Source organism: Chiloscyllium plagiosum, unplaced genomic scaffold (assembly GCF_037043375.1).
Source record: "Chiloscyllium plagiosum isolate Xiang-an unplaced genomic scaffold, Cpla_swu_hap1 HiC_scaffold_22, whole genome shotgun sequence".
In the NCBI taxonomy this organism is placed as follows: Eukaryota; Metazoa; Chordata; class Chondrichthyes; order Orectolobiformes; family Hemiscylliidae; genus Chiloscyllium; species Chiloscyllium plagiosum.
This window is the reverse complement of record NW_028270160.1, coordinates 59154350-59175073: the sequence shown is the minus strand read 5'-3', so window position 1 is coordinate 59175073 and position 20724 is coordinate 59154350. Positions and strand designations below refer to the sequence as shown.

Here is a 20724-nt window from a genome sequence, read left to right as displayed (position 1 = left end):
CACTGCATTCTGCAGACAGCACACACTGCTGCTACTGCATCAGTGATGGAGATAGTAAAGGGTTAACATAGTGGATGGAGGGCCACCATGAGTGGTTTCCCTGGGGATTCTCGATCTATCTTAGGTTCGGCAAATCATCTAAGTATTTGAACGCCTCACAAGCTCGACTCTCAAATTGGGTGCCAGCTCCCACCAGTATTTTGAGAGAGAGAGAGACAGGGTCAGACTTTTCACTGATTACATTGTTGGAAATCCTGCAATAATGACTCACCCCCTGACTCCCCAAAGCCTGTTCACCACTAAGACACAAGTCAGTATCGTGATGAAGTACTTCCCACTTGCCTGGATGAGTAAAACTCAAATCACACTCAAGAAGCTTGACATCATCCAGGACAAAGCAGCCCACTTAAATGGCATCACATCCACAAGCATCCATTTCCTCTACCATCCATGCTCAGTACCAGCAGGGTGTACCACATACAAGATACACTGTAGAAATTCACAAAGGCTCCTAAATCGATACCTTCCAAACTAAACAACTATTTCCACCTAAAAGTACAACGGCAGCAGAGAAATGGAACCTTAACTACACATTTCCATCAGAACTTGGATATATACAATAGGTTCCCCCTCACGGTTGCTGGAACATCCCCCTCCTTGTATCCTGTAGGTGTACCTATACCACATAAACTGCAGTAGTTCAACAAAGTACCTCACCACCTTCTCAAGGGCAATTACAGATGGACAATAAATACTGACGCAGCTACAAAAGTTAATTAATAAAAGAAACTGAATAACCACAGCCACATCGATAACACCTTACTGGGTTTCATGAAAATTCAGGCACTCACTGTAGATGTGGAAACAGGTGCCATTATGTTGCAGATGAGTGTCCCAAAAATAATTCTGTAATATTACATAAACATAACTCTTGAAAAATGACTCAAATTTTGACAGTAACAGCATCCAACATCTGTGCAGGTGGCTAGCAAGAAGAATACTGCAGCCAATGTTTTCACTAAGGGCTAATCAACAGAAATTGCAACAAACACAGCACATTAATCAGCCAAAAAAAAAGAAATTACTCATGACTGATTTCAAATGAAGGGGAGGCTGCATCACCACTTATCATCACACTTCATACAGGTTGACAGGCCTGCTGCATGTAAAGAATTCTGTGTAAACTTCTGGATTCACTGATTTCAACCACATCAGCTTCTTACTATGCCTTTTGATTCTACAATAGGTACTACTGGTCATCACTGTTTCACTTATAGACACCTTTTCCAGTCTTTTTTCAAGCACCAATCATCAGCTCCTCTTTCCCTGAGGTGGAGGAGTCCAGAACTAGAGGGAATAAGTTTAAGGTGAGAGGGGACAGATATAAAAAGGGACCCAAGGAGAAACGTTTTCACACAGAGGGCGGTGTGTGTCTGGAATGAGCTGCCAGAGGAACTGGTGAAGGCTGGTACAATTGCAACATTTGAAAAGCATCTGGATGGTTATAGGAAGGATTTAGAGGGATATGGACCCTCTAATGGGACTAGATTAGGTTGGGATATCTGATCAGCATGGACTAGTTGGACCGAAGGGCCTGTTTCCATGCTGTACATCTCTATGACTCGAAGTCATTTGTTGAAGTCTGCAAAGCTGTCAAACCGAGTTTCTTAATAAAAATCAATCAAGAAACTTAAAATGAGGGATGCTCAAGATGATGAACTATAGAGCAGGTTATATCGTCATGGAGGTAGATGAAAGTTTAGAAGGTTCTCTGGTTTTATTTTTTTCTGGGAGCGCATTTTCTGGGAGATATTAACTGGCTGAAGATGATCAATGATACACAGTCAAATGCAAAATTGTGTTTTGAATAGCTTAAAGTTTATTTGTACTTCTTAAGCTCATGTTAAGGACAAGGAGACAATTTTACTTTGATTTTAGTTCTTGGTACAGTGATGAGCTGTCTGGAAATTTCTTTAAATGCATTTTAGTTAGGTGGTTAAATCTTTGAGATGAACAATTCATTCGGAAAAGGCACTCTCCACGAATTTAAAGAGATGTTGCCTGTCATCAGGACTCTAGAAACACAAATATATCCTCAAGATGACAGGCAACAACATGCAGGTTCAGAGACAAGCTGCTGCCCTTAACAGCAGAGTTGCTGTTAGTTTAGCAGTTTCCTAGTAGTCCTGTAAGTAAAATTAGCTCCTGAATGACTTAGAAATCAGTAAGATACAAGCTCAATGAGTAGAAAGCTGTTGAGAGGTCAGAAATCAAAATATCCTCTCAGGCTGTTGACGAGCAATTTAATAGGAGGTGAGCGAGCAAAATTAGGACGCATGGTATTGGGGGCAAAAGTACTAACTTGGATTGAAAGTTGGTTGGCTGACAGGAAACAAAGAGTAGTGATAAACGGTTCCATTTCAGAATGGCAGGCAGTGACCAGAGGGGTACCGCAGGGATCGGTGCTGGGACCGCAGCTTTTTACAATATATATTAATGATATAGAAGATGGTATTAGTAATAACATTAGCAAATTTGCTGATGATACTAAGCTGGGTGGCAGGGTGAAATTTGAGGAGGATGTTAGGAGATTACAGGGTGACCTGGACAGGTTAGGTGAGTGGTCAGATGCATGGCAGATGCAGTTTAATGTGGATAAATGTATGGTTATCCACTTTGGTGGCAAAAACAGGAAGGCAGATTACTACCTAACTGGAGTTAAGTTAGGTAAAGGGGCAGTACAAAGAGATCTGGGTGTTCTTGTACATCAGTCAATGAAGGCAAGCATGCAGGTACAGCAGGTAGTGAAGAAAGCTAATAGCATCTGGCCTTCATAACAAGAGGGATTGAGTATAAAAACAAAGAGGTTCTTCTGCAGCTGTACAGGGCCCTGGTTAGACCACACCTGGAGAATTGTGTGCAGTTCTGGTCTCCAAATTTGAGGAACGACATTCTGGCTATTGAGGGAGTGCAGCGTAGGTTCACGAGGTCAATTCCTGGAATGGCGGGACTACCTTACGCTGAAAGACTGGAGAGACTGGGCTTGTATACCCTTGAGTTTAGAAGACTGAGAGGGGATCTGATTGAGACATATAAGATTATTAAAGGATTGGACACTCTGGAGGCAGAAAACATGTTTCCACTGATGGGTGAGTATCGAACCAGAGGACACAGCTTAAAAATACAGGGTAGACCATTTAGGACAGAGATGAGGGGAAACTTCTTCACCTGGAGAGTGTTGGCTGTGTGGAATGTTCTGCCCCAGAGGGCAGTGGAGGCCCAATCTCTGGATTCATTTAAGAAAGAGTTGGATAGAGCTCTCAAGGATAGTGGAATTAAGGGTTATGGAGATAAGGCAGGAACAGGATACTGATTAAGAAAGATCAGCCATGATCACATTGAATGGTGGTGCAGGTTTGAAGGGCAGAATGGCCTACTCCTGCACCTATTGTCTATTGAAAGCAGGTTAAGAAATAAGTGAACTGAGAGAGGTCATCCTCGAAAAGAAAGTGAGACTTTCTGATACACTCGCTCTGACACCGTACTTAACCAAACAGCTGCTTACCGCTCCAGATGCTGCACGACAGGAATTGATCCTCACACTGTCTGCTTAATAACGTCATCCAAAGAAAATGGGTTGCCAAAATGTAACCAATTACAGGTTAGCAATTGGTTTTCATATGCTGACTGGAATGTCCTGAAGTTTGATTGTCGTTAAAGTTATTAAGGGAAACAGTTGAATCTCTCTTTCTGCTATTTGCAAGAAGACTGTTTCAAATAATTCTTGCACAGTTACGAGTTCACTTCCTGTTGCATAATAAAAGTTTATATTTCACTGTTGAAATTACATGGTTAGCCTTTTGTGAATCTTTTCAGTGACTGGCTACCACAGTAAACTTTAAAGAAACAACTTATTAATTTATGGTTGATCAAACGAGATCTCTCAGTCTGGGATCTCTCTCTGTTCAGTATTATCAACAGCTGGGAACACAAGAGTTTCAATGTGGAACGGAGACCGCGCTTCAGAAATGGTTTCCGACAGCATCAACACTGCTTTCAGCAAATTCTAGGTAATTCAGGATTAGGCAAGGGTCCCAAAGAATTTAGTCTTTGGAGAAAGAATTGAACTACCAAGGTCTGAGCAATCACTCAGACAATCCAAGATAAAGCAGCTTTTGAGGGAGTAAAGTATTGGCATCCCTCGTGAATGGATATTTATATCACATTAATTCTGGTGCTTTAAACAGTAAAGTTTATTTTGCTTGGTCAAAATTGTGCAAGCCCTTACTAAATATTAAGACATCAAACTTTCATTTTCTGGAACAAAAATAAGTTGCAAATTCAGCAGTCTTACAATCATAGCATATCTGCAATGCAGACATAGGCTATTTCACCCATCAAGTCTGCACGACCATCTGAAGACCATCTTCCCCCAGACACACCTCCCTAACCCGGCATTTCTCATGGCTAATCTACCTAAACTTTCATCTTTGGACTGTGGGAGCACGTCAGATTACTTGGAGAAAACCGACACAGACACAGGGAGAATGTGCTAACTCCACTCCGTCGCCCAAAGGTGGAATCTAACCCAGGTCCCTGGTGCTGTGAGACAGCAGTGCTAAGCACTGAGCCACCATGGCACCCTTTGTCTTGTGAAGAGGCATAAGATTTTACATAACCAGATATCACTTCAAAATAGATCAACACAATTTTAATTCTTACCAAGACACCATGAGATCTGCAAAAGTTTCAAGTACAGTGTAAAGGGCAAATACAATCCAGTACATCATCCAACGAACCTGGAAGGAGGAAACGCAGAACAAAGATTAGAATGGTCACTTGGAATCAGCAAGGTAGCAGCAAATTGCTGAACTATTTTTCTTTTGGGTGGGGGTGCAACAGGGATTCATGCTACCCCATGTACCATTCACTTCAAATGGAGCTATTTGGGCAAGTACAGAGTAAAATCCACATGCATTCAAGTTAACAGACGGGTCAGAAGAAAACAGATTAAGTCTCTCATGGCTGCTTGTGCACAAATCTAGTACCTAGTTTCAGCGGCAGTTTCCAACCTGAAGAATGGTGTGCAATAAGAGTGAAGACAAGTTGGACAGAGGGGAACAAAACAAAGAACTGTGAAGGCTGGAATATCGGAAACAAAATTGCTGGACAAATTCAGCTGCTCTGGCAGCATCCGTACATCTGATGAAACAAAACGTTAACTCTGCTTTCTTGTGACAGATGGTGCCAAACAGGGTTAATTTGTCAAGCAATTTATGTTTTTGTTTTAGACAGAGAGGTAGTCATCAGCAATGGCAAAACAATCTTTACCCTATCCATTGTTTTTACCATACAATTATTGCCTAGGTTGAAGAACTGCAGAAGTCATTCAAGACACACAGATTACCAAGCTGTAAAATAATGTGCAGGCAAGGAGGATTTGGGGAATTAAATAGCTATATTTTCCATTAGCACATACAATCCAAAAGCAAGTCACAAGTTAACATTCAATGGAGTGCTTGCAGACTGCGGAGATGCATCAGGGTACTTGCAGGCTTGTTCAAAATAACACATTCAAACATACATCTCAATACCAAGATTTACTGGGGTCAAGCTGGGGCTGGTGGGGGGCAAAAGAGAGAGAGAAGAAGAGAAGATGCTGCTACTGCATTTGGTACTCCACATGGACCTATGTGAACTATGCTGCACAAACAACTATACAGTCGTCAGAAAACCTGGCCCAACATCTTAAAACTCCACAACTTGAACAAGGAATTTCAAAGTTAGTTCTTTTTAGTTTGCATTGGCACTAAGTTGAATCCCTCTTAGCAACTAATTATTTTGAGCTCAAGTGAATCAAGTGAAATGCATGCGTGCCATGTCGAAATTACTGCTGCAAGAAGCCATATTAGACTTCAAATGAACTTTGCATGAACTTGGCCATCTGTTTCTCTCATGCTACTGTTACAGTAATGGTCTAGTTCAACACTAGTGCCTGGTTAGTGCCAGCCTTTGAGGCAAGAAGCTGGAACAGCCAGCAAAATCTTACACACTGGGCCTTTGGGTCCTTCCCCATCTCAGAGTGTTTGACTCTTCCTAAACAGTGTTGTTGAAATGGAAGAAAGCATTGGACAGAAAACATCAAACTATTATCATTTACAGATTCCAACAGTGTTCAGTATGTGTAGCCCTTACAAATTTTTCATTTCTTCTTTACAAGATTTCATTGACTTTGGCATGACTAACCGACCCATGGAAGGTTTAAAGCAATAAATATCTGAATCTGGCAGCAATTACACATATGGTATATTATTTAAGTTATGTACATTCATTTACATGTCAAATGTGAAATCGGTTTTGATGGCAAGTTAGCTTGCATTGTGCTGAGCATTGTTGTACAGCTGCAATGTCAAACTAACTGCAACACCCTTGATATGCTACAAATGTTTAGTGGAAAATAATAACACAGCAAAATACTTTTTAAGTGTGGTGAAATGATAATGAAGCATACCGAACAATTTGTCTAAAGTCAAGATTCCACAAAAACCCCAACAGCGAAGGTGCCACATCGTCTGCCCGAGTCCAGCTCGTTCAGTTGAGTATCGCAAATCGGCTGTCCAATATGATGCTACAGTGCAGATTCCTTTCCAGTATTGGTCAAGGTCAGTATAAAGACCCCACCCTTATCGACTTGCCCCTCAGGCTAAACTCCACCAGTCATTGATCAAATCAGAGAGCAGCTTTTGGTCCTCTGGCAACTTGTACTGTTTCATTTCAAGGTAACATTAGCAAAGACAAGTCCCCACCTCTTGGAATACAGCTACAGGATCCTTCACATCCTCTTAAGGAGGCAGAGAGCACCTCAGTTTAAAGTCTCAGACAAATCTCTCTGGCATTCCTTCAGTACTGCATTGATGTGCTAACTAACGTGATAATGGTTTACATCTTCAGATTGCAGTTGAAGTCAGAGCCTTCTCAAAGTGAGTATATTGTGATTGACTAGTTAATTGAACAATCATGGATTCAGAAGGGAAGCTCTAGCCTCATTAACATCATTGGCTTCTCTGTGGAAATAACTATCAGACCGCATTGATCCCTAGGAGTAGATGCATTATCATTTTCACAAAAACACCACACAAATGGCTCATGGGCAAGTTCAGCTGTGGGAATGCAGGGTTAAACCACAGAATGAACAACAGACTAAGAAATGACAAGCACATATTGGAGAATTGTATCAGAGTGTGGAGTAGGCTCGAGTGGAGTATTTCAGGGGTCACTGTTGGATCGACAAGAGGTTCTAATTTAGATGAATGATCCAGATTCAGAAAGTCAGCACAATGACCTGATTTATTTTGCTCATGGTCCAAACGAGGAAAGTCAGTGGCACATAAGTTGGATTAAATATTAAGTGTGAAGTTTTTAAAAGACAAGAGGTCAGATAGAATTAGAATTGGGGTAGTACTTTCAGCAGACGCAAGACGTTTATTTACTCAGCAAACCAAACCAAATCTGCTAAAGAGACTTTTAAAATAAAAAGTTTCTACAAGCTGCAAACAAAAACACATGGCAAAACAGCAATTTCTCCACAATAAAAGCATTGATTCTCAGAATATGAAATAGTGGATGTTGTACAAAAGAAATTCTGCTCATAAAGTCAACAGCACTTATAGCTGTGCAGCCCCTCAAACTTGATTAACAGGGCAACTACGTATCACTGAAACTATTGGAAATAGCCACAGTACTGTCTGCACCCACTCAAACAGGCAGAGCAGAAGATGAAATTTAATTGAGCCAAGTACTATGCGACATAATAAGAAGTCAAAGTCAGGTCAAACTATGTCATGAGTACTGCATCTTGCTCTGGTCCAGGAAACAAGGGAGACATTGATGTCATAGATGCAAAATTTGATTAATAGCCATTTTAAACAAAGCCACAAGCCCAATGCTTATGTCAAGATTCGGAGACGTGAAGGAAAGATGACAGAGATAGAAGTTTTTAACACAGCCTTCAACTGTAATTACCATGACCACTTGATGTCTTCAGTTTATTTTTACCTTTGTTGTTTCTTATTCAGGGACAGTGCAACTCAAACATTCCAAGCTAGAATATTATACTAAATACTAGTTAAATACAGAATATCTTGTTTGCTTTTGTTCAAACACACAGTCGAAATCCTGATAATGTCTGTGACTTCAAAGCACCAATTAGTCCACTTGCTCGAAAAGGGATAACGCTTCCACTCAAACATGTCTGGCACAGGAAGATGCAGCCTTCTAGCGCCATCAACACTAAAGTCTAACTATTGTGCTTGGACATGAAGCACTAGTAATACTGTTAGAAACAGAAACTGCAATTGTTGTGCAAATCAACATAATACAAATGTGGGTGGAATCGAGTGCAATACATTAGTGAGTGGAGAGTGCGTACCCCAAAATACATCTTTATTTTTGAGTGGAGGGTCCTGCATTTTTCTTTTGGAGAAAGCAAGAGGAGTTGGTCATTTATTTTCCAAACTTAAAACCTGCAATGTTCAAGATTAGGAGCACTATTTTGGTGTTACTTCTTGTTTTAATCTAATCCATAGACAGTTTGTTGGGAAAATATTAACAAATATTTAATAAATCTACTACCTTTAAGTCTCATTCATATATTAAGATCAATAATTACCAATTGGTTGTGACCATAGGTACAGTAATATCCCCAATTACACATCTGGTGCTCAACTTTAGCATTTCATATTTCACAATGCATAGTATTTCATAATTTTACATTTTCCTATGGCTTTGTATAAAACAAAAATAGCTTTTAAGTCTTTCATGAACAGTCAGCAGAGGGTGTGAGAGCACATTACCTGATTTAAATGTATATAAAGGAACTTGTCTCAAGAGGAAAGCAACTGTGGAAAATAAACACAGTTGTGGCAGTGTTCATTTGCAGTGCACTTTGACACATAGAGGTCGCAGCAACTTAAATTTTACTTGCAATTTATAGACTTTCCAAAAGATTTTTTTCAAATACCCTATGTAGTTTGCATGCTTTCTATATTTCATATACACTCACAAAAACAACAAACACAGCCCTAGACACTGCAAAGACAACAAAAGTAGCTGACCTATTTTTTGAACCTCGATTTGTCTATGAAACAGGAACAAAGCAGTTAACCTGTAGATGTAAATTGCCTAAACTGATATAACTCAACAGTTGACCTAAAGTATCTTTCCCAGATGCTACTGACCTATTATCACCAGCATTTTTGTTTTATTTCAGGTTTTCAACACCTCCAGAAATTTGCATTGGACAATCACAGATTATCTATCAACTGTGGGGATACAATATTGGCCAGGTCATGGGAGGAAGTGTCTGTTCTTCAAACAGTGGAGCATTTTTTGCAGGCAGATGTGGGCTTTGTCTCAGATATGTCTGCATAAGAAAATAACAAATTAGTAATTGGATTCATCCTGAACACAACTTTAAAAAACTATTGACTGAAGACACATATCTTGAACTTCAAGTAAAAGGAGAAAATTCTGGAGAAATAGCTGCGTTGAAACATGTTCATGTGCTCTGGTTGCCATGAGGAGAAAAACTCAAACAGTAACCAAATAAATGTGACTACCTTGGATCCAGAGGCAAAGTTTGCAATTACTTCATGTCTGAGGAGTGTAGTTGTTTTTAAAATGTTTCAAAATGACCCAAGTTTATAGCTTTAGGGGATCAACTGTAAATGTTCAATATGAAATGCTCACCACATGGCCTGGTAACCCACTACTGTACAGGCAAGCAATACCAACAGAAAACAAGTTCAATGCAGAGCTGAAGTGTCTTATAGATAAAGAATTCACACGTGAAGCAAAGCAACTCACTCTTTGGACTACAGAGGAACAACGCCCCTGACCTTGAACAATCTGACTAGATACCTGACTTGCCAAATCCCTGAACTGTTATGGAAGGCTGCCTTCAACGTACAGAAGTGAGACCCCCTGACTGACTCTTACTTCCACGGTCTTCAGTGATGACAATTCCCAAAAAGAGTTGGGGATATGAATGCCTGCTTAATGCATTTGTAGTGTGCTTTCAAGTGAGCTCCTGACAAATGACTGACATAGCACACTCCATTCTGTAACATGTGCACCCCTTACATTAAGTATTGTAATGTCCCGTTTGTTGGACAGTATTAAAGAAAACAGAATTCAAGGAGGTCTTAAGGAAGTAATGTACAAAGCGAGCAATAAGAAACTAAAACTAAAGAAATGTTTTTTTAAAAGTGAGGCTTGCAAAGCAGCAGAGGCAATAGCAAACACACAGCTTGTACATCAGGTGATCTTCATTGGTTGAAAAAGAATGCCATCAGGCCACATTACAGAGGACTAAGTGCTGGATGTCTTGAAACACACAAAAATGGAGTAAGCCCCAGGACCTGATTTGTACACTAGAACGCTGTGGGAAGCTAGGGAAGTGATTGCTGGGCCCTTGCTGAGATATTTTTATCATTGATAGTGACAGGTGAGGTGCCGGAACATTGGAGAGTTGGTGAACATTGCATATTACAGCCCAGTATAGGCCCTTCAGCCCTTGATGTTGCGTCGACCTGTGAAACCAATCTGAAGCCCATCTAACCTACACTATTCCATTCTTGTCCAAATGCCTATCCAATGACTATTTAAATGCCCTTTAAGTTGGCAAGTCAACTGCTGTTGCAGGCAGTATGTTCCACGCCCCTATTACTGAGTAAGGAAACTACCTCTGACATCTGTCCTATATCCACCATCCCTCAATTTAAAGCTATGTCCCCTCGTTTTAGCCATCACCATTTGAGGAAAAAGGCTCTCACTATCCAACCTATCTAACCCTCCGATTATCTTGTATGTCTCAGTTAAATCGCCTCTTAACATTCTTCTCTCTAACAAAAACAGCTTCAAGACCCTCAGCCTTTCCTTCTAAGACTTTCCTCCATACCAGGCAACATCCTAGTAAATTCCTCTGAACTCTTTCCAAAGCTACATCCTTCCTATAATGCAGTGACCAGAACTTTACTCCAAATGTGGACACACCAGAGTTTGCGTGGTGCCACTATTTAAGAAAGGTGGTAAGGACAAGCCAGGGAACTCTCGACCAGTGAGCCAGATGTCGGTGGTAGGCAAGTTGTGGAGGAAATCCTGAGGGACAGGATTTACATGTATTTGGAAAGGCAAGGACTGATTCGGGATAGTCAACATGGCTTTGCACGTGGGAAATTATGTCTCAAATTTGATTTGAGTTTTTTTGAAGAAACAACAAAGAGGATTGATGAGGGCAGAGCAGCAGACGTGACCTAAATGGACTTCAGTAAGGCATTCAACAAGGTTTCACATGGGAGACTTGTGAGCAAGATTAGATCTCACAGAATACAGGGAGAACTAGCCATCTGGATACAAAACTGGCTCGAAGGTAGAAGGTAGAGGGGGGTAGTGGAGAGTTGTTTTTCACACTGGAGGTCTGTGACCAGTGGAGTGCCACAAGGATCGGTGCTGGGTCCACTACTTTTTGTCATTTATATACATGATTGGATGTGAGCATAAGAGGTATAGTTATTAAATTTGCAGATGACAACAAAATTGGAGGTGCAGTGGACAGCAAAAAAGGTTACCTTGGATTACAACAGGATCTTGACCAGATGGGCCAATGGGCTGAGGAGTGGCAGATACAGTTTAATTCAGATAAATGCAAGGTGCTGTATTTTGGGAAAACAAATCTTAGCAGGACTTATACACTTAATGGTAAGGTCCAAGGAAGTGTTGCTGAACAAAGAGACCTTGGAGTGCAGGTTCATAGCTCCTTGAAAGTGGAGTCGCAGGTAGATAGGATAGTGAAGGAGGCATTTGGTATGCTTTCCTTTATTGGTCAGAGTATTGATTACAGAAGTTGGGAGGTCATGTTGCGGCTGTACAGGACATTGATTAGGCCACTACTGGAATATTGCGTGCAATTCTGGTATGCTTCCTATCGGAAAGGTGTTGTGAAACTTGAAAGGGTTCAGAAAAGATTTACAAGGATGTTGCCAGGGTTGGAGGATTTGAGCTATAGGGAGAGGCTGAACAGGTTGGGGCTGTTTCCCCTGGAGCGTCGGAGGCTGAGGGGTGATCTTATATAGGTTTACAAAATCATGAAGGGCATGGATAGGATAAATAGACAAAGTCTTTTTCCTGGGGTGGGCGAGTCCAGAACTAGAGGGCATAAGTTTCGGGTGAGAAGGGAAAGATATAAAAGAGACCAAAGGGGCAACTTTTACACGCAGAGGGTGGTGCGTGTATGGAATGAGCTGCCAGAGGATGTGGTGGAGGCTGGTACAATTGCAACATTTAAGAGGCATTTGGATGAGTATATGAATAGGAGGGGTTTGGAGGGATATGGGCCAGGTGCTGGCAGGTGGGACTAGATTGGGTTGGCATATCTGGTCGGCATGGATGGGTTGGACCGAAGGGTCTGTTTCCATGCTGTACATCTCTATGACTCTAAGTTAACGCAGTACAAATTTCATTGTCATAGAATGATAGTGTATTGGAATCCTGATGACAACTGTTCACCATCTGCTAGACTGTGTCCAGCCTACTGCTGGCATAAGCGTATTGTTGATTTGAGCTCCAAGCCTCCTCTGCACTAAATTTAAACATAATGTTGACAGTTACCATTTGCTGAATCTCAGTTACAGGAACATGTGTTGAGCTACAAATTCTCTACTGAAGCCCTGTGTGCAATTTGCTTATGTTTCTGGGAAATATCAATTTCATTAATTTGGCCCAAACAAGTCCATATTTTTCAGTATGACATGGATTCACAACTGCAGCAGTGTAGTGTTCAATTCTAGTCTCCCTATTGTAGGAAAGATGCCATAGAGTCATAAAGCACAGAAACTTGGAAAGGTTCAGAAAAGATTTAAAAGCATCTTGCTGGAATTGGAGGGGTTCAGGTATAGGGAGAGGCTAAATAGGCTGGGACTTTTTTTCCTGGAGCATTGGAGGCTGAGGAGTGACCTTAGAGGTTTATATAATCATAAGAGGCATGGATAGGGTGAATAGCGAAGCTCTTTGTCCCAGGATTGGGGAGTCCTAAACTTAGAGGACATAGGTTTAAGGTGAGAGGGGAAAGATTTAAAAGGGACCTGAGGGGCAAGTTTTTCACGCAGTGGGTCGGTGTATATATGGGATGAGCTGCCAGAGAAGGTGATAAAATTACAGCATTTAAAAGACATCTGGATGGGCACATGATGAGGAAGCATGAGAGGAATTTGGGCCAAATGCTGGCAAATGGCACTAGATTAGTTCAGGATATGTGGTTGGTGCAGATGAGTTGTCGCAAAAGGTCTGTTTCTGTGCTGTAGAACTCTGACTCTATCATTACAATAGCAATATGTTCCAAACAATGAGTTCTGGAAATATGCAGCATGTTGACTTGCAGATCAGAAAGCAGTTTAATACGTTTTGGCAACAAGAAACAAGCGTGACTTCATGTCCCACTATAGCTGGCCAGAATGATTCTACGTGTGTTTAATCAAAATAACAAGGGCTGATTCAAAATTGTGGTGTAAGTAGGTATTGCACTATGGTTTTTGAATATGAGATTTGAAATGATCGCAGTTGCTAAAGCATTGTTTTCCTTAAACTAATAATGTGGTTCGTATTAGTGGTTCACAAGCAATACTGAGTCAGAGGCATCCTTGCCAAAAATGTTGACAAGTTCCCAAAACTCCCTGATAATGTAACGAGCCAAAGGGAAAATGTTCCCTTTGCAGGGTAACCTTTTCTTTCGTCCTTTCTCATGTTGTATCTGTTAAATAGTGAGTGGAATCAGGGCACATAGAACAATGTGATCACAGATGGGCAGGCTCTTGGGATTACGACGTACTCACTGGATTCTGAGTTGGCTTTCAATTCCACAGATGTTAGTTGTTAAGCAATATTTATTCAGGACTGCTTCTTGAGTTTGCGTGCCCTTTATGAAGGGATGCTGGTTTTAGCCTTAGAGTTGATCTAGTGAAGGTCAAGAAAAGCTTTTAGATTTGTTTTTAAATACTGAGGATTTTAGCTGCTGAACCCTGAAGACGTTTACATGAGCTGCTATAAGCCAGCCAATCTGCAGTGTCAGGAGGGCCTTTTAACTTGATGACAATAGAAATCATGTTAATGTTCCACAATTTCTGACATGTTTTGTTAGCAAGTCATGACAAGCCTGTTCAGTTGGTTGTTTCGGTAAATCCTGTTTTCTTTGTGTGATATTGTTATGTGCATGTTGTGAAATCTGTCAAACTCTGGGAGCAACAGAACTGCTTCAACTTTGGAGATGTTTTGGTTTGAGCAGCAAGTCTGTTTTGTGAGTCACTGTACTTCCAGCTGACATCTGAAGTTGTGTAGTATTTTTTTTAAAAAAGTACCTTTTTGAAAATACCTTCATTAGGTATGTAACTGTACTTTTCACATGCATTCATTTCAACCTATTTTCCACACCATTTTGCGTGATGACAGCTGCATAGATTTTTGAGCCTCTTAGTTGTCAGTCCTGTCAAACCAGTAGCCTTGTTTGGTTTGAATTTTGTTTTCTGGAGGCTGCTAGATTTTTGACCAACCTTCTTTTCATACTTGTTACATTGCAAAAAACCAATTGTAGCCTCCTCTCAATAATGAGTTGTTCATTCAAGTGTCCCTCCGTGGAAAGTTACTGGAATATGTTTTGGCCCTCTGTTACTGCCATGGCACAGTATTTTGTGCATTTCTGACTGCTTTTCAAGATATTCATGGAGGAAGATTCATTCTTGTTTTTGTTTTGTGGTTTGTTCTCATTTTTTAAAAATGTCCCTGCTTTCTGGGACAATACTGGTGTTGGAAGGGAATGAAATTAAAGGCAAAGGATAGAGTGCATGTTTGAGTTGAGCAGAGATTTGATCATGCATTTAAAGAAGCCCAAAAATTAATTAAAATCAAATTGCAGTCAGGGAGCAGAAAGCAAACCCATGACATTGGGCTGATGGAGTTGGATTTCATGGGCACACCTGACTTAAGCCAAATGTGGGACCTGGAATTAAATTATCTATTTTAATTTTTAGTTCATTCTTTCTTCCTTGGTTATGTTGCACACAGGTAGCAAGATTCCACAGTCAAACCTGTAATCTGCAAAAGTAATATTTATATGCTAGATTGAGAAATTTAAGAGTTAAGCAATTCCTCTGCCCTAATATATTTTTGGGCAAGTGCAGAAGTTTAAACAAAGGCATGTATCTGCAGAATCCAAGCTGACCATGCCACTGTAAATGGCTATTAGTGAGCCATAATGTACCTTGGGCAGATTAATTTTAAATTGGTAAAACAGGATATTAGGCTTTATAAAGGGTTGGATTTGACTGATGATCTGAGCGGATGTTACCATTGGATAATTTGATCCCGGAATGAAACCTGGTGTGAAAAATCATGTTTATTTTTGTTTGTTTACTAATAGCGACTTGTTGAGGCACACTCTCACAAGGCTGCGGACTTTCTTTATCAACTGATAAGATACTTAATAAACAAGGGAAATGCAAAAAAGGAAGATGTGCAGGTGTCCTTGCAAGGGGTGAGCATGCAGGCACTTGCAATCAATCCGGGCACTTGGCAGATTAGTTTTTGTTGTAGGAGGAAAAATTGGGATATCTTGCTGTGGTTGTGCAAGCCTATAGTGAGACTGCTGCCTGAAGTTTTGGTCTTCCTACCTGGAAATGCATGTGCTTGCTGTGGAGAAAATACTGTGAAGGCTTGCTTGGTTGATGCAAGGCTGTCATATGGTGAGAGGTTGGTTTGATTGGGCTTATATTCCCTGGAGTTTGAAAGGAAAGGGGATCTGATGGAAATATGTGGTATTTCGGCAGGCCTGACCAGACGAGAGGTTGGGATGTTTTTTTCCTTTGATAGAGATAGAACCAGGGAGATCACATTCCCAGGAAAGTGTAAAGATTATTTAGGATTAAGGTGTCACATTGTTTCATTTGGAGGGTGGTGAACCTGGGGAGTTCACTACCACAGAAGACTTTGTGATGATTAAGAGATGCATTTTGCCTGGCTTTTTGTTTTGAAGAGAAGTTTTAAGGCAGGATGGCAAGCAGTCTACCAGAGTTACTAGAGTAAACTGCTTGTGAGGCCTTGGGTTTTTTTAAGAGTTGGAACAATAAAAGCAGTCTGAATGGGTGTGGTCAAGCTTTCACAGAACCAGGGTTTATAGTTTTAGCTTTCAGCAGTTGTTCTTGGGGTCTCAGCAAGGTTGGAAACTGTAGTGAATCTCTCTGCTGGCTGCTGTACTCAGAATTTTCTCTCTGTTTTTTCTCTGCTGGGCCACTGTAGTTGCATGTGAGGCTATCTGTTTTCTAAATGTGTCTTTTGTCAAAGGTGTGTTTATGGAGTGTTAGTATATTAGAGCAGTAACTTAGTAATAATTACTGTATCTATTCTTTTACACTTTCGAAGAGTTATTCCAATTATTTCTTTCTCTTGACTGTATTTTGACTATAGTGGATGAATAAAGTGAGTTTTGTTATAAATCGGGTAGTTTGACCAATCAAATTATACCTGGAGCGCAAGACCTTACATTTACCTTTTTAAAATAAGAAAAAGTTTATGTCTAGACCTCCTTCTGAATGTTCTAAGGGGTTTTGGTCTGGTCCATAATACTGTGAAGGCTAGGTCTTGAATACTTTTAATAGGGATATAATTTTAGATTAGGTTTGGTTTAAATTAGATTACTGAGTGTGGAAACAGGCCCTTCGGCCCAACAAGTCCACACCGACTCACCGAAGCACAACCCACCCAGACCCATTCCCCTACATTTACCCCTTCACCTAACACTACGGCAATTTAGCATGACCAATTCACCTAACCTGCACATTTTTGGACTATGGGACGAAACCAGAGCACTCAGAGGAAACCCATGCAGACACTGGGAGAATGTGCAAACTCCACACAGTCAGTCGCCTGAGGCAGGAATTGAACCCGGGTCTCTGGTGCTGTGAGGCAGCAGTGCTAACCACTGTGCCACCGTGCCGCCCACTAGGTTCTAAAGATGTCATATAGTCCTAGAGATGTACAGCACGGAAACAGATCCTTCAGTCCAACTTGTCCATGCTGACCAGATATCCCAACCCAATCTATTCCCACCTGCCAGCACCTGGCCCACATTCGGCATCCTTCTCCCCACTTCTGAAGTTCACTTTGAAATGATGCACGCACAATGATATATTTGTGCATGATGTCACATATAAAATGTACATTATGACATCAGTGCTTGGAAACTTGTTTTCCAATAAGCGCACAGAGTTATAGAAGGTGCCAATGTCAGCAATCACTCCCTTACAAATTGACAATGATTACATGGTTGCATTAAAATTCCAGATTTTCACTGAATTCAAACTTCATCATCTGTATTGGTGGAATGTAAACCTATTTCCCCAGGATATTTGCCTGTGGTTCTGGATAAGGAGTCCAGTGACAAAAAGTCACTGCCTCCTCTCATATGTGAGATGGAGCAGTGTTTGACATCCACACTTCAGATGTAATCACATCTTAAAAGTTGGTTAGAGAAATTGGAGGTCATGAGCTAAACAGAACTATAACACAAATAAAGATAGTAGGAAAGCAGCTTTTACAGAATCAACATGTTACAGTACAGAAGGAGCATGTTCCATTTGAGCTAGCTCTACTACAAACTACCATTTATTGCCATTCCTTAGCTCTCTTCTTTTCATGATTTGACCTATTACATCTCAAAGACCTGCCCTTAGATCCCTTTCTCACCTACTTTTTTCCTTATTTCCTTCAAGTATATTGCATGTCTAATTATTTTGCTGTTCTTGTTCTCTCTCCACAATGACAATAGACAATAGGTGCAGGAGTAGGCCATTCTGCCCTTCGAGCCTACACCACCATTCATTATGATCATGGCTGATCATCCTCAATCAGTATCCTGTTCTTGCCTTATCTCCATAACCCTTGACTCCACTATCTTGACAGCTCTATCCAACTCTTTCTTAAACTAATCCAGAGACTGGGCCTCCACTGCCTTCTGGGGCAGAGCATTCCACACAGCCACCACTCTCTGGGTGAAGAAGTTTCTCCTCATCTCTGTCCTAAATGGTCTACCCCTTATTTTTAAGCTGTGTCCTCTGGGTGAGTCCCGAACCATCAGCGGAAACATGTTTCCTGCCTACAGAGTGTCCAATCCTTTAATAATCTTTTCCGTCTCAATCAGATCCCCTCTCAGTCTTCTAAACTCAAGGGTATACAAGCCCAGTCTCTCCAGTCTTTCAGCATAAGGTCGTCCCGCCATTCCAGGAATTGACCTCGTGAACCTATGCTGCACTCCCTCAATAGCCAGAATGTCTTTCCTCAAATTTGGAGACCAGAACTGCACACAATACTCCAGGTGTGGTCTAACCAGGGCCCTGTACAGCTGCAGAAGAACCTCTTTGCTTCTATACTCAATCCCTCTTGTAATGAAGGCCAGTATGCTATTAGCTTTCTTCACTACCTGCTGTACCTGCATGCTTGCCTTCATTGACTGGTGTACAAGAACACCCAGATCTCTTTGTACTGCCCCTTTACCTAACTTAACTTCATTTAGGTAGTAATCTGCCTTCCTGTTCTTGCCACCAAAGTGGATAACCATACATTTATCCACATTAAACTGCATCTGCCATGCATCTGTCCACTCACCTAACCTGTCCAGGTCACCCTGTAATCTCCTAACATCCTCCTCACATTTCACCCTGCCACACAGCTTTGTATCATCAGCAAATTTGCTAATGTTACTATTAATACCATCTTCTATATCATTTATATTGTAAAAAGCTGCGGTCCCAGCACTGGTCCCTGTGGTACCCCACTGGTCACCACCTGCCATTCCGAAAGGGAGCCGTTTATCACTACTCTTTGTATACTGTCAGCCAACCAATTTTCAATCCAAGTCAGTACTTAGCCCCCAATACCATGCGCCCTAATTTTGCTCACTAACCTTCTATGTGGGACTTTATCAAAGGCTTTCTGAAAGTCCAGGTACACTACATCCACTGGATCTCCCTTGTCCATCTTCAGAGTTACATCCATGTGGGCGGCACGGTGGCACAGTGGTTAGCACTGCTGCCTCACAGCGCCTGAGACCCGGGTTCAATTCCTGCGTCAGGCGACTGACTGTGTGGAGTTTGCACGTTCTCCCCGTGGGTTTCCTCCGGGTGCTCCGGTTTCCTCCCACAGTCCAAAGATGTGTAGGTCAGGTGAATTGGCCATGCTAAATTGCCCGTAGTGTTAGGTAAGGGGTAAATGTAGGGGTATGGGTGGGTTGTGCTTCAGCGGGTCGGTGTGGACTTGTTGGGCCGAAGGGCCTGTTTCCACACTGTAATGTAATATAATCTAATCTAAATCTAATCCTCAAAAAATTCCAGAAGATTAGTCAAGCATGATTTCCCCTTCATAAATCCATGCCGACTCTGACCTATCCTGTTACTGCTATCCAGATGTGTCGTAATTTCATTCTTTATAATTGACTCCAGCATCTTTCCCACCACTGAGGTCAGACTAACTGGTCTATAATTTCCTGCTTTCTCTCTCGCTCCTTTCTTAAAAAGTGGTACAACATTAGCCACCCTCCAATCTGCAGGAACTGATCGTGAATCTATCGAATCTGGAAAATAATCACCAATGCATCCACGATTTCTAGAGCCACCTCCTTCAGTACCCTGGGATGTAGACCATCAGGCCCTGGGGTCTTATCAGCCTTCAGACCTAACAGTCTCTCCAACACCAATTCCTGGCAAATAGAAATTCCCTTCAGTTCAGGTCCTTCAGCCACTGTTACCTCTGGGAGATTGCTTGTGTCTTCCCCAGTGAACACAGATCTGAAGTACCAATTCAACTCTTCTGCCATTTCTTTGTTCCCCGTAATATAGTCCCCTGTTTCTGTCTTCAAGGGCCCAATTTTAGTCTTAACCATTTTTTTCCCTTTCACATACCTAAAAAAGCTTTTACTATCCTCCTTTATATTATTGGTCAGTTTACCTTCATACTTCATTTTTTCTCTGCGTATTTCCTTCTTAGTAATCCTCTGTTGTTCTTTAAAAGCTTCCCAGTCCTCCGTTTTCCCACTTATCTTTGCTAGGCTATACTTTTTCTCTTTTGACTTTATATGTTCTTAACTTCCCTCGTCAGCCACGGCCACCCCTGCCTCTTCATAGGATCTTTCTTCCTTTTTGGAATGAACTGATCCTGCATCTTCTGCATTATACACAGAAATATCTGCCATTGTTCCTCCATTGTCATCCCTGCTAAGGTATTGCACCATTGAACTTTGGCCAGCTCCTCCCTCATAGCTCCATAGTTCCCTTTATCCAACTGAAATATTGTCACTACCGATTGTACCCTCTCCCTTTCAAATTGCAGATTGAAGCTTATTGTATTATGGTCACTACCTCCTAATGGCTCCTTCACTTCAAGGTCCCTGATCAATTCTGGTTCGTTGCACAATACCAGATCCAGAATTGCCTTCTCCCTGGTAGGCTCCAGCACCAGCTGTTCTAAGAATCCATCTCAGAGGCACTCCACATACGCTCTTTCTTGAGGTCCAATACCATCTTCATCTCCCAGTCTACCTGCATGTTGAACAACTGTAGTAACATCTTTGCGACAGGCCAATTTCAGCTCCTTATTCAACTTACACCCTATATCCATACTACTGTTTGG

The 20724-nt window shown here is 41.4% G+C and overlaps 1 protein-coding gene across 1 annotated transcript in view; it reads right to left on the bottom strand.

The window, feature by feature from the left end:
- Window positions 1-20724, bottom strand: part of reep3b (receptor accessory protein 3b) — a 54182-nt gene that overhangs the window by 9942 nt on the left and 23516 nt on the right. The window contains exon 3 of the mRNA XM_043712295.2: window positions 4723-4799. Coding sequence (XP_043568230.2) covers window positions 4723-4799 — 77 coding nt within the window. The remainder of the gene's footprint in view (window positions 1-4722; window positions 4800-20724) is intronic.